Source organism: Dermacentor variabilis, chromosome 3, assembly GCF_050947875.1.
Source record: "Dermacentor variabilis isolate Ectoservices chromosome 3, ASM5094787v1, whole genome shotgun sequence".
Lineage (NCBI taxonomy): Eukaryota > Metazoa > Arthropoda > Arachnida > Ixodida > Ixodidae > Dermacentor > Dermacentor variabilis.
In genome coordinates this window covers 92,559,612-92,573,838 of record NC_134570.1, presented here as the reverse complement: position 1 = coordinate 92,573,838, position 14,227 = coordinate 92,559,612, and the positions used below count along the sequence as shown (strand labels likewise).

At 49.4% G+C, this 14,227-nt stretch overlaps 1 protein-coding gene across 1 annotated transcript in view; it reads right to left on the bottom strand.

The window, feature by feature from the left end:
• LOC142576051 (pleckstrin homology domain-containing family G member 5-like) overlaps positions 1-14,227 on the bottom strand; it is a 747,630-nt gene that overhangs the window by 646,017 nt on the left and 87,386 nt on the right. Inside the window, exon 2 of the mRNA XM_075685967.1 lies at positions 12,846-12,905. Within this exon, the coding sequence (XP_075542082.1) occupies positions 12,846-12,905 (60 nt within the window). The remainder of the gene's footprint in view (positions 1-12,845; positions 12,906-14,227) is intronic.

Below are 14,227 nucleotides of genomic sequence, written 5' to 3'. Positions count from 1 at the left end.
GTTCTTCATATTTGTTGTAAATACCCAATCGCTCCAGGCGCTCCGTGCTGACTGTGTTCGGGAGTCCCAGAGCAGATTTGTATGCCGTTCTGATAAGGGTGTCCACCTTCTTCATTTCAGTTTGGTTAAGTTTTTGGAACGGCAGGCCGTAAGTAATGCGGCTAATCGCAAATGCTTGCACCAGCCTAATAGTTTCTTCTTCCGCGAGCCCGTTGTGGCTGCGTCCAACTCGCCATATCATACGTGCCACACTCTTAACGGTTGGTGTTAAGCTCCGAATTGTGGCATCGACGTTGCCATTCTCTTGGATAAGCAGGCCAAGCACTCTCATTTGGGCGACTTCACGAATGGCCTTGCCGTCGAGATGTAAGTCTATCCTTGGTGTGGTAGTTTTCTTATGACGCTTGCTGCGTACGCACATGAACTCTGATTTTTCGGGTGCGCACGTCATACCAGCGTGCTTGGTGAAGTTCGCTACCTTGTTAATGGCCTCCTGTAATAGGTCTTGTTTTTCTCCGTAGGAACCCCGGTGTGCCCACAACGTTATGTCATCGGCATAGATCGTACATCCGAGGTCCCGTGCTTGCTCGAGTTCTAGGGCCAGTCGCCTCATCCCGACATTGAAAAGAATAGGCGACAAGATTGAGCCCTGTGGAGTTCCTCGGTTGGGCATCGCGAAGACGTCAGAGCGCGTACTGCCCAACCCAATCGTTGCCTTCCTGTCGCGAAGGAAGGCAAGGACGTACCGAAACACCCTTCCTCCGCAACCTATGTCTTCCAGACCTTCGAGGATTGCTTCGTGAGAGATCGTGTCAAACGCTTTTTTGACATCGAGCGCCACAACGATCCTGGCTTCTTTGCTTCGTGGCGGGTCCAAAACTTCGTCACGAAGCATAAGAAAGGCGTCCTGTGCCGAGACGTGTGGCCTAAAGCCAAGCATAGAGTGGGGAAAAAGTTCATTCCGCTCGATGTAGTTGCTCAGTCGTGTTTGGATCACCTTCTCAAAAAGCTTCCCTGCACACGACGTGAGCGATATTGGTCTCAAGTTTTGCAGATCTCTGGGTTTAGCCGGTTTCGGTATGAGTATTACAGTAGCCTCTTTCCATTCTTCTGGCAGTTCCCCGTCGTCGCACCATACATTATCGTTGAAATAGGTCGCAAGCTGCCGCAGTGATTCCTGACTCAGGTTGCGCAGCATCGCATTTGTAATGTGGTCCGGACCCGGTGCGGTGTTCTTACGGAAAGATTGTGCGGCTGCATAGAGCTCTGCCGTTGTTATGGGTTCGTCCAGCTCCGCGTTGTCTGGTCCCTCATAGTTGTATTGCACTGATGTTGTGTCCGGTACTCCTATGTAGACGCTCTTAAGGTCCTCAATGAGGGCATCGGCCGTGCCATCGTATTCATTTTCAATTAATTTCAGTGTTCTGTTTGCGGTGGTCCGTGTTCCTGTCGGATCTATCATACTGCGCAGAATAGCCCATGTTCGCTTTGTGCTAAGCGTTCCTTTGAGTGCATCACAAAACTGAAGGAAATTGGTGTCCTGCAGCTGCTGCGCGTACTCACTGGCTTCCTGCGCAAGTCTGGCTATCCTGATCCTGAGTTTTCTGTTGTGTCTCTGTCTCTTCCAACGTTTGGTCAGACTTCTCCGCGCTTCCCACAGGTGTAGTAGATGCCTGTCTACTGCCGGTGTTTCGACTGTTGTCGATATTTCCCGTGTAGTGCTTCTGTGTATTTCCCTGATGAATTCCGTCCATTCTGTAGCACTATCGCACGGTGTGGCCTGCCTTTGCTTCTGTCTATAAGCTGTCCAATCGGTTATGGTGGCTTTTCCTAATCTATGGCGAACCCGCGTCGTGTTAACTGAGACACTAATAATGCAGTGATCACTGCCAAGGTCTTCGCCTAGGTTGGTCCAGGTAACACCTCTGTCATTGTTGCTGAAAGTTAGGTCCGGCGTGGTATCTTTGACTACACTGTTTCCCGTTCTGGTTGGTTCATCCGGTCGCGTCAGCAGGACCAGCTTATGCTCCTCTGCGAGGTCGGCTAGCCTTTGGCCCTTAGGAGTGCCTCGATCATAGCCCCAATCAGAGTGCGGAGCGTTAAAGTCCCCTAGGATAATTGCCCGGTCGTTGCTTTTCACTTTGCGCAATGCGGCCGTCACTAGCACGTCGAACTTTGCCTTCCTATCTCTAGGTGGGCTGTAGACGTTGGCAATAACTGTTTTTGGCTTGCAGCGTCTACATGGCCAGACCGTGAGAACCTGATGTTGGACACCGCAGTTAGGGACGTAGTCCACGCTCACCGCTATGTCCGCCCGTGTCAGTGCTGCTATCTGAGGATGGTCAGGGTGCGTGTGCATCTTGTATCCTCTGAGGTTCGGTATGTTCTTGCCTGGTTCTTGTATGCATATTATATCCGGGGGAACAGGCGTCGCATCTATAAAACTCAAAAGTGCTGCATGTTTAGTTCTAAGAGTCCTGCAGTTCCACTGCCAGACCTCGAGGTTTTCGGCTACTCTCGTGTGGCGATTAGCCATCTATAGTACTTTCGCTGTCGGTCAGCTCTCTCTCCTTAGGTCTGCGTGCAGGAGCTCCCGGGCTGGCACATTTACGTTTGTTCGGTCCCTCTTTCGTGGCATGAGAAGAGGAGTCCTCTATCTGTCGTTTGAGCTTGTACAGCTCTGCGAAAAGAAGTTGGATTTGTCGGCATATGGTATCCAGTTTATCGTCTTTTCCTGTGACCTGTGGGTTCGCGTTCTTGGCTTCTCCTGGCTTGGCTTTGTTCGTGTGGGGCTCATTCCTTTGTTTCAAATCAGCTAGCTCCCTTCGAATTTCTGCAAGGCTGTCCTTTAAAATTCTGTTCTCCTCTAAGATTTTTTGATAGGCTGGACTCTGAGTTACTGGATCGGCAGTGGGAGACACTATTCGCGCCCAGCTTACCTGTTGTGACGCGATGGCCGCCGTCTGATGTTTGGCCTGCGGAGCCCTCTCCTGTTTGGGGGCTAGAGGCTTGACATTGCGTGCCAAGGATGTTGACCTAGATCTCTGACGACTCCGCCGCCTGGTACGCGATCTCGATCTGGATCTCGAGGTTCCTTCTTGTCTGAATTTGGAGGGGGTCCCCTCTTGCCGTTGAGGGAGCTCCGGAAAGTCACTGAGCTCCAATTCTTCGTCTTCTGTTGAAAACCACCGGGGTCGGTGTTGTTGAGCAGCTTTGTGCCCTCCGCTTCTCGGTCGGCCTTGCGGTCGTGTTTGCTTCAGGCGTTTTGTGCAGCTTCGGTCGCCCGTGAGGTGCTGCCCCCCGCAAGCGGCACATCGCGGTGAGCACTCGTGTCCGTCTTCGGGCTCGAGCGCCCCACAGATTGCACACACTTTTGTGTCCGGTTGCGGGCAAACGTCCGTGCGGTGGCCGACGCTGTGACAAATCTTGCAAACCTGCACCGAGTTGCGGTATGGATGACACGCCATTTCCCCACCGCAATAGTAGACGAACCGCGGTAGGACCGTGCAGAGGAATGTGATGACTGCGCTTTTCGAGTCCCCTAGCATTCTTGCCTGGATTATCTCGATGCCCTGGGTACGGACTCGGAGGTTTGCCTTGATTGTCTCTCCGGGCGTGTGCGGCGGCAGTCCATGAATGACACCTCTGACGGCGCCTTCTCCTATGGCAGCGTACGCATTGAACGCGTGCGTCTTGCCATTGACTGTGAGAGCTGTGATCTTGCGTAGGAGATTGGCTGTCTCTTCCTCAGACGTTGAGACTATTGCGATGTTTGAGCCCTGTTTTATGCGCAGTATAAAATGCTCACCCTTTATTTTATTGTGGCAGGCCGCGATCACTGCTTCTGCGAGCATCGGACTGGTTAGAGTTTTCAACGGGAGTCCTTGGTGCGGGCGGAGAATGATCTTGAAGTCATCCCGCGGCAGTGGTGGTAACTTGTTCCGTCGCACCTTGCGTCGGCGGATGGGGGGCGAGTTCTGTTCCTTCTGCGAAGGCTCGTTCCGTTTTGCCTGCAGGCGTTCCTTCGCTTGTTGCCGTTTTTGGCGGAGCGTTAGCACCGTCTGCCATCCATCTTCGTCGGGTTCTCTCGTAAACCGCCGCAGGTCCTCAGCGTCCGTGAGAAGCGTTGTATTAGTTTCATCTTTACGAGGAGTTAAGGCTTCGGAAAAATCCATGCCGTCTTCCTCCGTACCGGGTTTCGGTTGGGACGGCGCGCCATTTGAGGCGCCCGCCGCAACAGAAGCGATCCCTTGAGACGCCATATGCATCGGTGTCTTGTGTCAGACGCTGCACCGACGCGACGCGGCGGCCGCCGCCGCGCCTTAGCTCTGATGCATGCTAGCTCCGACGCAGCGTACCTGGTAGCTTCTTGAAATTGTGGAGCCGCCGGAAATGGGCCTAGGTCCAAGAGGATGGTGTCCTTGGGTTCCGTAGACGTTCACGGTTCTGATGATACCCAATTTCGGTTGGTTACTGGAACTGTAACCAACGAAAAACATGGATATTGCGGAGCTCGAAACGGGTGCTGCTGCACACCTCGACGCCGCCTGCTTCGAAAGAAACCGCGTAAATTCTGGGAAGTGGTTAGCAGTAAACCGAAACAAGATACCCAACTATTTGATGAAACGGAGAACGTCATACCATCTGATATGTGCTCTGTTGCTCTGCATAACGTATTTAAATGTTCGTTTTCTGATGATCAGTCTTTTTAATCACCCTTAATAGCTCCTTGTTTCCCAGGATGGATCCCATTATCATTGACGGGGTTGCAATAACAAAACTCATAGAGAATCTAAAGGTATCTGCACCCGGCCCTGATGAAATAACTGCTCAGTTTTTTAAATGCACTGTAACCCACTCATCCATTATTTTATCTAAACTTTTCAAGCAGTCCTTAGAGTGCGGTGTGCTGCCAAACAACTGGAAGGCGGGGAAGGTGGTGACCATTCCAAAGCAAGGTAACCCTTCATGCGCTATCAACTACAGACCCATTTCAATTACCAGCATTCCCGGTAAACTTCTGGAACACATCATTTTCTCTAATCTCGTGCTTTTCCTTGAATCTTACAACTTCTTTAGTAAATATCAACATGGTTTCCGAAAAAAAATTTTCATGTGAGACACAACTAGTTAAGTTTACTAATGACCTGTTCTCATCGCTAGACCGAGGTTCTTGCATTGATTGTATCTTTTTAAACTTTGAAAAAGCCTTTGACACAGTGTGCCATCATCTACTTCTTCTAAAATTAAGGAGGCTTAAAACTGACCCTTATTTACTTAAGTGGATTGAATGCTTTCTCGGCAAACGAACTCAGTTCGTACCCGCCAACAATTCCGTTTCACCAGCCTGTTTCGTAACTTCCGGTTTGCCACAAGGTGCAGTCCTTGGGCCTCTTTTATTCCTTACTTACATTAACGATCTGCCGGAGAAACTGACGTCTAACATCCGTCTTTATAGTGATGACTGTGTTATTTATGGTGATATAACTAACGCAGATGATTCCTTTTTACTTCAATCTGATCTTAACACCACTTTTTCGTGGTGTAATCAATAGTTAATGGAACTAAACGTCAACAAATGTAAAATGAGGAAATTTTCTCGCGGTAGTGCTGTTCCAACATCCTCATACAAAATTAACAACTATATTCTGTTCTCTGTCACTTCCTATAAATATTTAGGTGTTCACATTACTAACAATCTGCCATGGCAAACTCACACTGAATACGTGGCAAACTCTGCCAATCGAACACTAGGTTTTTTACGTCGCAATTTCTTTCGCGCCTTCTTCCCTAAAAGTAACATTATATAAAACATTAGTAAGGTCTACACTAGAGTATGCTTCATCAATTTGGGATCCCTCTACAGCACAGCTAGCATACTTACTCGAAGCCATTGAGAGCCGCTCTGCATGTTTCATTGTATGCATTTATTCCCACAGTGCCAGTGTATCCGCCATCAAAACTAGCCTTCATCGGCCAGACCAATCATTAAGAAGGAAACTCTCCCGGTTAACACTCTTTCATAAAATGTACTATACTAACCCAGAATTGAAAAATGAAATTTTTATATCACCGCCTTATATTTCATCGCGAATCGACCACGACGTCAAGATACAAGTACCAAGTTGCCGCACAAACTTTTTCTTCAATTCATTTCTGCCCAAGACAGCATCCGAATGGCACTACCTCACCGCCTCGGTCGCCAGCAATCAAGTTCATGCATCCTTTCACACTGCTATATCTAACATTGCATAATGATTCCCCACTCCTCTCTGTAACACCATCAGGCGTTGAGATTATTTTAAATAAATAAAATAAAGAAATATGCAAAGCTACCGACTCCATTACACACAACTTTCTTTTTACTTTTTATGGATGTCCCTCTCTCTCTTTCTCTATCTCTCCCCCCCCACCCCACACACACACATATATATATATATATATATATCGTCATAATGGCACCCGGTTTGTGGCCTGTACTTCAGAGTAGGCCTATGCCACCGTTAAAGGACTCATCATCATCACCATCATCATCATCATCATCATCATATTCCTGGCAGCTAGACCATCGATGCGTGTGGCGTTCCGATCGAAGCCACCGCGTTGGCCAGTAACAAAGCAGGTCGAATATTGACGACGGTCCTTTCCGTATTTCTTTCTTCCTTTCCCGCATCCCACCCCGACGGTAATTGTTTCTCGCCGCAATCGTCGCCCTTGGGCGGCACCGGTGGGAGGAGAAGGGGCGGCAGCGGCGGCGGGTGGCGCGGCCGTCGTTTCCCCTCGTCTTCTGATGATTGCTCGCCTGCTGAGCGCTCTTCCTGTCACGATATCTCTATAGCGCTCATTCACGACCCGCGTCGGCTTTCGCGGCGCTGTTGTGTTGTTCTTTGTGTTATTCCCGCTCCTTTAAACACACACACACACACACACACACACACACACACACACACACACACACACACACACACACACACACACACACACACACATGTCTGCCACTAATGGAGCGGGGAAGCGTCGTACAGGCACGAGCAAGTGCACGCACGCGCTTTCCTTTGGGCACGGCGCACTTCTTTTCGCCTCTCTCTTCCGTGTTGCTAATCGTGGTTGTGTGTGCAAATTGTGGTCGGTGCTCGGGGCATCCGTTTGGTGCCGTAGATGTGCAGTGTATATAGGCAACCCAAGTTGGAATCGGCTCCCGAAATGCGTCGTGCGAAGAAAAAAAAAAAAAAGAACGCTCGCGATATAAACGCGCAGATGATGCTATATAGCAGAGACCAGCGATAGGCGCGTCTCTGTATTCTGCGGGCGTGAACCTACAGCAAACGCGCGCTTAGATCTCCGTGCAACGCCAAGTGTGGTGCGCGGATACATCCAGGCCGGTGGCCCTAAGCAGTGGACGTTGGGCCCGAGCCGTGCACGTAGCACGCCATTGCGGAGACGTGGGATATACCCGGGAGTCAGCCGTCGCTTATCCAGGAATTACATAAAAAGCACTGGGAAAGCACAGCCGAGGTTGCAATACTGGGCGTTCGATAGGCACACGCAGAGCCTCGGGTGGCCATCACGCGCCTCTGCTGAGGGCGCGGCCCGGCAGGCGTTCCAAAAGGCTTAAAGATGGAGATGATTAAAGATGCAAACGGCAGTAATTTTTTAAAGAACGAGCTTCGTGACACGTATCGCTGTCCTACTTCGAAGGGGATGCTCACATCATCATCATCATCATCATCATCATCATCATCATCATCATCATCATCATCATCACAGGTTCAGAATTTCTCAACGAAGCTCGCAACTTTATGGCGTATGCAGCGAGATGCGAGCTTGAAAATATGTACTGCCACATGCAGTAGCCTTCCTTCCCCGCGCCGCTATATATATATATATATATATATATATATATATATATATATATATATATATATATATATATATATATATATATATATATATATATATATACACTAAGAGTTACCGAAGCCGTCAGGTTCGAGTCCATTCGACATCGTTCGTAGCCGATAGCACTTCGGAGACTATAAGGCGTGCGGTCGAGCCAATAGATTGCTTTTCCAGCTCCAAGAAAATAGAGGCAAACGGCAGAAATGGAAAAAGCAATACATTGGCTCCACCACATAGCACGCCTTATAGTTTCCGAAGCGCTAGCGGCTACGAACGACGTCGAATGGGCCCGAACCTGACAGCTTATGCAACTCTTAGCGATCCAAGTTTGACTACAGAACTCCCCGCAACAACTACGTAGCGGTAGCTTGGCGTTCGCGCTGGCACGAAATGTGAATTATCTGAAATTCGGATTCGCATTGTCTTTGCGTATTGCATTGCTTGAACCTGCCGAATAGGCGGCGGTATGGGGCAACAGGCGGGTCTGATTTCGTTCCAGAGGTCAGTTCAAGCCAGCGGCACGGGATAACATTTGGAATTAGATCTGAACGTAAATTTCTGGGCCGAACTTAGTGCTTGCGTTGTCTCCCTTCCTTTCTGCTCGTCTTGCTGCGCTGTATCGGACACTTCAGTGTAGCCTCGCTTTTTGTTGTCGGCTTGCTTAAAGGCAGGGGTGACCTCTCACTGATATAAACATAAGTCCCCCACCCCGAACTTGACTGAACTACGGGCTTCCTATATACCGTAAGGCAAATGCGACTGCCACACTCGAGAGAGAGAGAGAGGGGAGAGAGAGAGAGAGAGCGCTGAAGGGGACGCAACGCGGCCGGCCGGCGTGACTCGGACGCACGCATGCGCACGCTCCATTTCTCCAACGCCCCTACGCAAATTCGGAGAGTCTCGGGGAGCAGCCGAGCATGTACGGTGAAAGCACGCGCATTTATGCGCGAATGTGCGCCGTCGTGCCCACATGCACACGAGCCGACACGCTCGCGCCGCGCGCACCTCTGTGTAACGCGCATAAACGCACGCACGCGCGGATGCGCCAAGCACATATAAACGCGACAGACGGGGAACTTCTTCCGCCTCCGCGCTATAAGCACCAGGGGCCCGCTTTAACGGAAGCTCCCGGCAACGTGGACGCACGGTGGACGGTCGCGCTCGAGGGAGCCGATGCCGTTAGACGCGCGCGATTTGCTCTCGCCAGGGCGAATTCTCGAGAAGCGGCAGCTCGATCGTGTCCTGTCGGGAGAGGGGCACAGAGAGACACTGTCGCGCGCTGGCTACGCTCTACTCTGTCTCGCCGAAATGCGTGCAGTGCAGACAGAGTTGTATATCATATATATCGCAGACTGTGCGAAATGTTATATACCTGTACTTCATTTCGCTTCGCAGATTCTTTCTTCTTTTTAAGAGTCGAAGTGATTGACCGATCCTATCGTGGCGAACTGTTGAACGTCTGAAAGGCTTTGCTTAGCTTATGATCATCTTTCATTCAAACAACAATTTAAGGGGTTGGAGAGACCAGTGATATAGTGTACTTGTTGCAAACATTTTCAATTAATTTCCAATCAATCAATCAATCAATCAATCAATGCAAGGGTTGCTTTCGGTCAGTCAGGAATAAAAAACATGGGAAAAATTTTTCTCGACCACAGTCCTCTGACCCTCCGTTGGTTCGTTCGGGGTCCTTCTGTTTAAAGGGTGTCACGCACTAAGGGATTAAAGCGAAATTAAAAGTGGGTACCAGGTGTGTCTGTATTAGTAAATTACGCTTCAGCAATACCAAAGTTGCCACTACTATCGCGAGAAGATGCTTGGTAAGCCCTTAAGCAACTAAAGGACACAGCAACAATAGACGGGTGATCAATTCCACCCTGCAGTTTCTGCGCAGTGGTTCGCTGAGACGTCACGTACTTTACTAGTGTTTACGCGGGCTTCGTTTGTTGTTTGTGGTAAACAAGGACTACAAGGACTTGACCTAGCAGCTCCTCCAAAGGCTCCCTGCGCCTATCCGTCCCATATACGAGGAAACACCTTGAAATGCGCGAAGTCTCACTGAAATACCAGCGCTGAGATTGTGAAGGGAAATAAAGTAAGAAACTTTCGCCTTCGTTTTCTGCAACTACTAGTAATAGACCTTCTACCGCTTCAGGAATGAAAGCAACGCTTTGAAAGAATACTCGACCTGCCTGAATTGATCTAGTGTTACTTATAAGTGTCGCTTTACGGCGTACTATAAACGAGCCTTGTTACTTACTCTCGTTCCTGATTGGTTGCCATGGTGTGTACAGCTTCGAATGTGCTGAACCCCAGAGGGCGAGGCGAAGCATATGTATTCTGTCGCCACTGTTCTGTGCAATGTAGCGTAGGCTACGCTTCCCATCAGCCAACCAGCCATCCGTCGCCGGCCCGGCCGAATGCAGGTCTCGGAAGAAGGACCATGTCTCGGACATTTTGCGCCCACAACACGTACTATAGATATACTTTCCGTCCAACCGAGGTTCGTGCATGCGCGTGAGATTAAGTTGCGGATAATGCAGGCAAGTTCTTCGTCTGGTTAAAGTTACTTAGTGGCTGATCTGATCAAAGGCATTCGCCGCCCTGCACGGAAGTGGTGAGACGGAGCACACGCCAGCTACACGGGCATTAAAGACGACGACGGCCTATAGCCCAGCGCGATTGCGATCGGGATTTCCCTCCAGATGCGACGACTGTCTGCCTCGGCGAGGGTGCTTATGCTGCTTCTTATTCGACGCTTTCACGAGTCGCAGCCAACGAAGTCGAAGGTCAGCACGTTAAAGTGGCTACAGAAGAAGGAGAAACAGGAATATATTTAAATATAATGCAGACTACGTGGTTTAACGTCCCGAAACTGCGCAGTAGATTGCGAGGGACGCCGCTTTAGAGAGCCCCTGATTAATTTCGGTCCCGTGGTGTTTTCATTTAGGTGCGTCTATAAACCTAACAAGCCAACGCGAATATTTTTGCATTTCACTCGGATTTCCTGGCCGCCTCGGCCTGGAAAGAAACAGATATAGGAACTAACTACGCTGTTAAGAACGGCCAGCTGCAGTGCAAGTTTGCCAGCCAGTTACGCCAGCGGTGGTAACCTCATCTTGGAATGCCGCCGCCAACCTCTAGCCTCGTCGCCGTTGCGAGTGAAGGAGTTCGACGAAGCAGGCTTTGTGCTGAAACCGCTAACCTCTAGCCTCGTAGCCGTTGCGAGTGAAGGAGTTCTACGAAGCCCCTCTGACGTCGGCTCCGGACCATTACACCTGTGTGTGTGTGCGGCACGTGTATGACAGCCCTCATCCTCCAAAAGGGCGGGTAATCTTGAATGACGTCGAACTATGACGTCGAGCAGAGAGCTTATAAGCAGCGATTGTCGGCTGCTGGGTGTGCTCGTTGTCGTGCTAGAAATGTACTCGTGAGCTGTGTGCTCGTAAGCTGTTTTCTGTATGTTAGTCTTGCGGGCTCCATATGGGAGTCACGCTAGACTGTCGATGTATGTCTTGTTCAAAATGTAAATTCAGGAAATAAATCCTGCTCGCCTAAGTCCCGACGAAGAGTCAAGCTCCTTCCTACAGCTACGACTGCCAAATCCTAATAACGCCAGTACAATGAGTTCGTCGCTATTAGAACGAACGAACTGAGCACAGCGGGAAACTTGGAAAATCAACGAAGAACACAAAAAGCCGGCAAGGAATTTGCAAGGCTATCATCTGGGTTCCAGAAACATCATTGCTCCGAGTGTCTTCTTCCTATACTTCACAATAATTTGGAAGCATTGAGTACGGAGGTACACATTCTACCTATTCTCTCGCTCATAGCTGTTGTTCGCAGTGAAAAGAAACGCAACCATTCGTTTGTGACCCTCGCTGACACGGGGACATTCTGTGACTGGGCAGCTTATTTTTCTTATACGAAAATAAATATAGCCCTTTTCACCGTCTGCTGGCAAAGGCTGCCCCCTTTTCACTTGGTTATTAACAAAAGGTAAAACAAAAGCAGTAAAGTCCAATTGAACGCCGCTGCGCGGTCCTTCGGGTTATGGAGACGTATTCTCGGACGATCACTTTCGGCGATACAACCGCCTTCGCGTGACGCGTAATGCTCAACCAGCCAATCAGCTCATCCGGTTTCGCTCGACCAGCCGGTGCGCGCCTGATGACCGAGGCGATAGTATCGCCGAAAGCTATCGTCCCAGAACACCTCCCTTGAACTCCTCGCGTGCAATCTAAGCTCACTGAGACGTTTGGCGCGCTTTGACTTGGCTTTACCGAGGCGCAGTTAGAACGCAATCGACAGCTTGTGCGTACAGGGAATACACGGATAGCACAGGCTTTCGAGAGCGACAGTGTGGGTGACGTGGCGTCGCAGTCAATGGCAATGAGAGCTTAGGTGCCGTCTCGCTGCTACAGACGACAAGCGCGAGCCTGTTTCGGTGAATGGACCATTTGACGTTCTCGCGTCAGAAAGATAAATATATAAAATATTGCAATAGGTAACACCTAAATGAAATAGAAGAAAATGAAGCGACACAAATGTTGAAAGCCTCATCTTGCATCCGAATTGCTGAAGATATCTGGACAAGGAGCCAAGTCGTCCTCCGAGAGGAAGGAGAGCTCTCGCGGAGGAGAGGCAATGTAGATTTTGAGAGGGAAACTCTAGATATTTACATTGCCGCGTCTCACAGGTGCGACATACTTTAGCTGTAGGACTAAGGAATACTGCTCAGCAGGATTCATATATTCGTTTCTTTTTGGCAAAGGGCGGTAACAGTAAGGCGCTCGCTTAAGAGCTCCGGGACACTACACATGGCCTCAGACATCGGAGAGCACGCGTGCCGAGTCGTCGCGGATGCCATGCACTGCATGTAACTAGTGAGTCGGGCAAACGTCCAAATGGAGGTCACACCGAGCTTTTAGGCGTCCGGTACTCACCGCAACTCCTCTGCCGGAGGTGGAACAGCGCCAGCCGCTTTCGAGCACCGGGCTCCTGGCCTGAAATGGAGAGGGACAAGGCGTGCATCAGGAACGTCCGAATTTCATCGCTTGATCAGCGCGCATGCGTACTTTCTAGACCTCAGAACACCTGCATATGATTAAGTTCATCGGCTATGGGGGAACGTATACCTTCGTGATGCATTTGTACAACAACTCGAAATTCGATCAGCGGGTGGACTAATAAGTGTAAACGTGGCCTTGATTATGATAATATTACCCGTTGTTTAACGGCCCTCAAGGTGTACATCGCAGAGGAAGGTTTTGGATTCATTTCGACCACTATGAGGTATTTCGTGAAATAGTGAAATATCGGAAAACGCCCACTGCTGGGAGTGGTATTCTGCCACGTGGCCCTCGGCACATAGCATGCCGCCGTGAACAACCCTTAGCGAGGACATGTGCAAGGACAACTGTTCGAAGGTACTTTTTCTTTTTTTTCTCCTTTTATTTTTCTTTTGCACTTCGCAGAACGAGAAAGGAAAGAACGGGTACAGGAACAGCTATCAGTTAATTTATGGATGCTTATCAATGCTGTTACAGCAATAAAGATGAATGTACGGGGAGGTACAGGCATAGAAACAAAGAAATGTTAACACACTGCGCGACCATGGCAGCCCGATGAAAACACCCAAAGCGTTTGTTTTCGTCTAACGCACGCGGTACGAAAGACCAAGCCCAGTACCGGTACCAGCGACGACCTGCGATGTTCCCATGGTCTGAGAAAGTTGTCTAACATTCATATTGAGATTGCGCCGTTAATGAGACACATGTGCCACGTGCAGTAAAGGTATAAATGTACACAGTATGGGCACAATGTATAGAGTGACAGTATCCTTGCGAGTGAAATCGCCAGCACAGGTATAAAAGTTCTGCGGACCACAATTTCGTAATCCCTCTGACAAGATTCTACTTTCCCAAAAGCGTCGGTAATCATTAACGCCCCGGCAACGTTTCGTTCCTAACACTCCGTGGGACAAGGATTCCAGAAATGAACAACCGCCTCATTTCATTATTATCACCTTAAACTTTAGTCCTACTCGCGTATGGCGTCACAAAGATGGATGTCATTCACATTCATTTCATCCCGCCATCTTTATTGCATTTGAAAAAAAAAAGAAGAAAAAAATATTCACCCTTTAAATGCACGTGCACTCGACGCCAGTGCCTGCGCCGAGTGCTGTTCTCATTACTACTACAACAACAACTTATTGTGTAATAAATGAACTTAATTGTACGTTCGGAGTTACGAGCGAAGCATCTCAACTGTTTGACCTCCTGAAGAGTGACAATAGCAAACCTCAAGAGACGCTCACATCTCA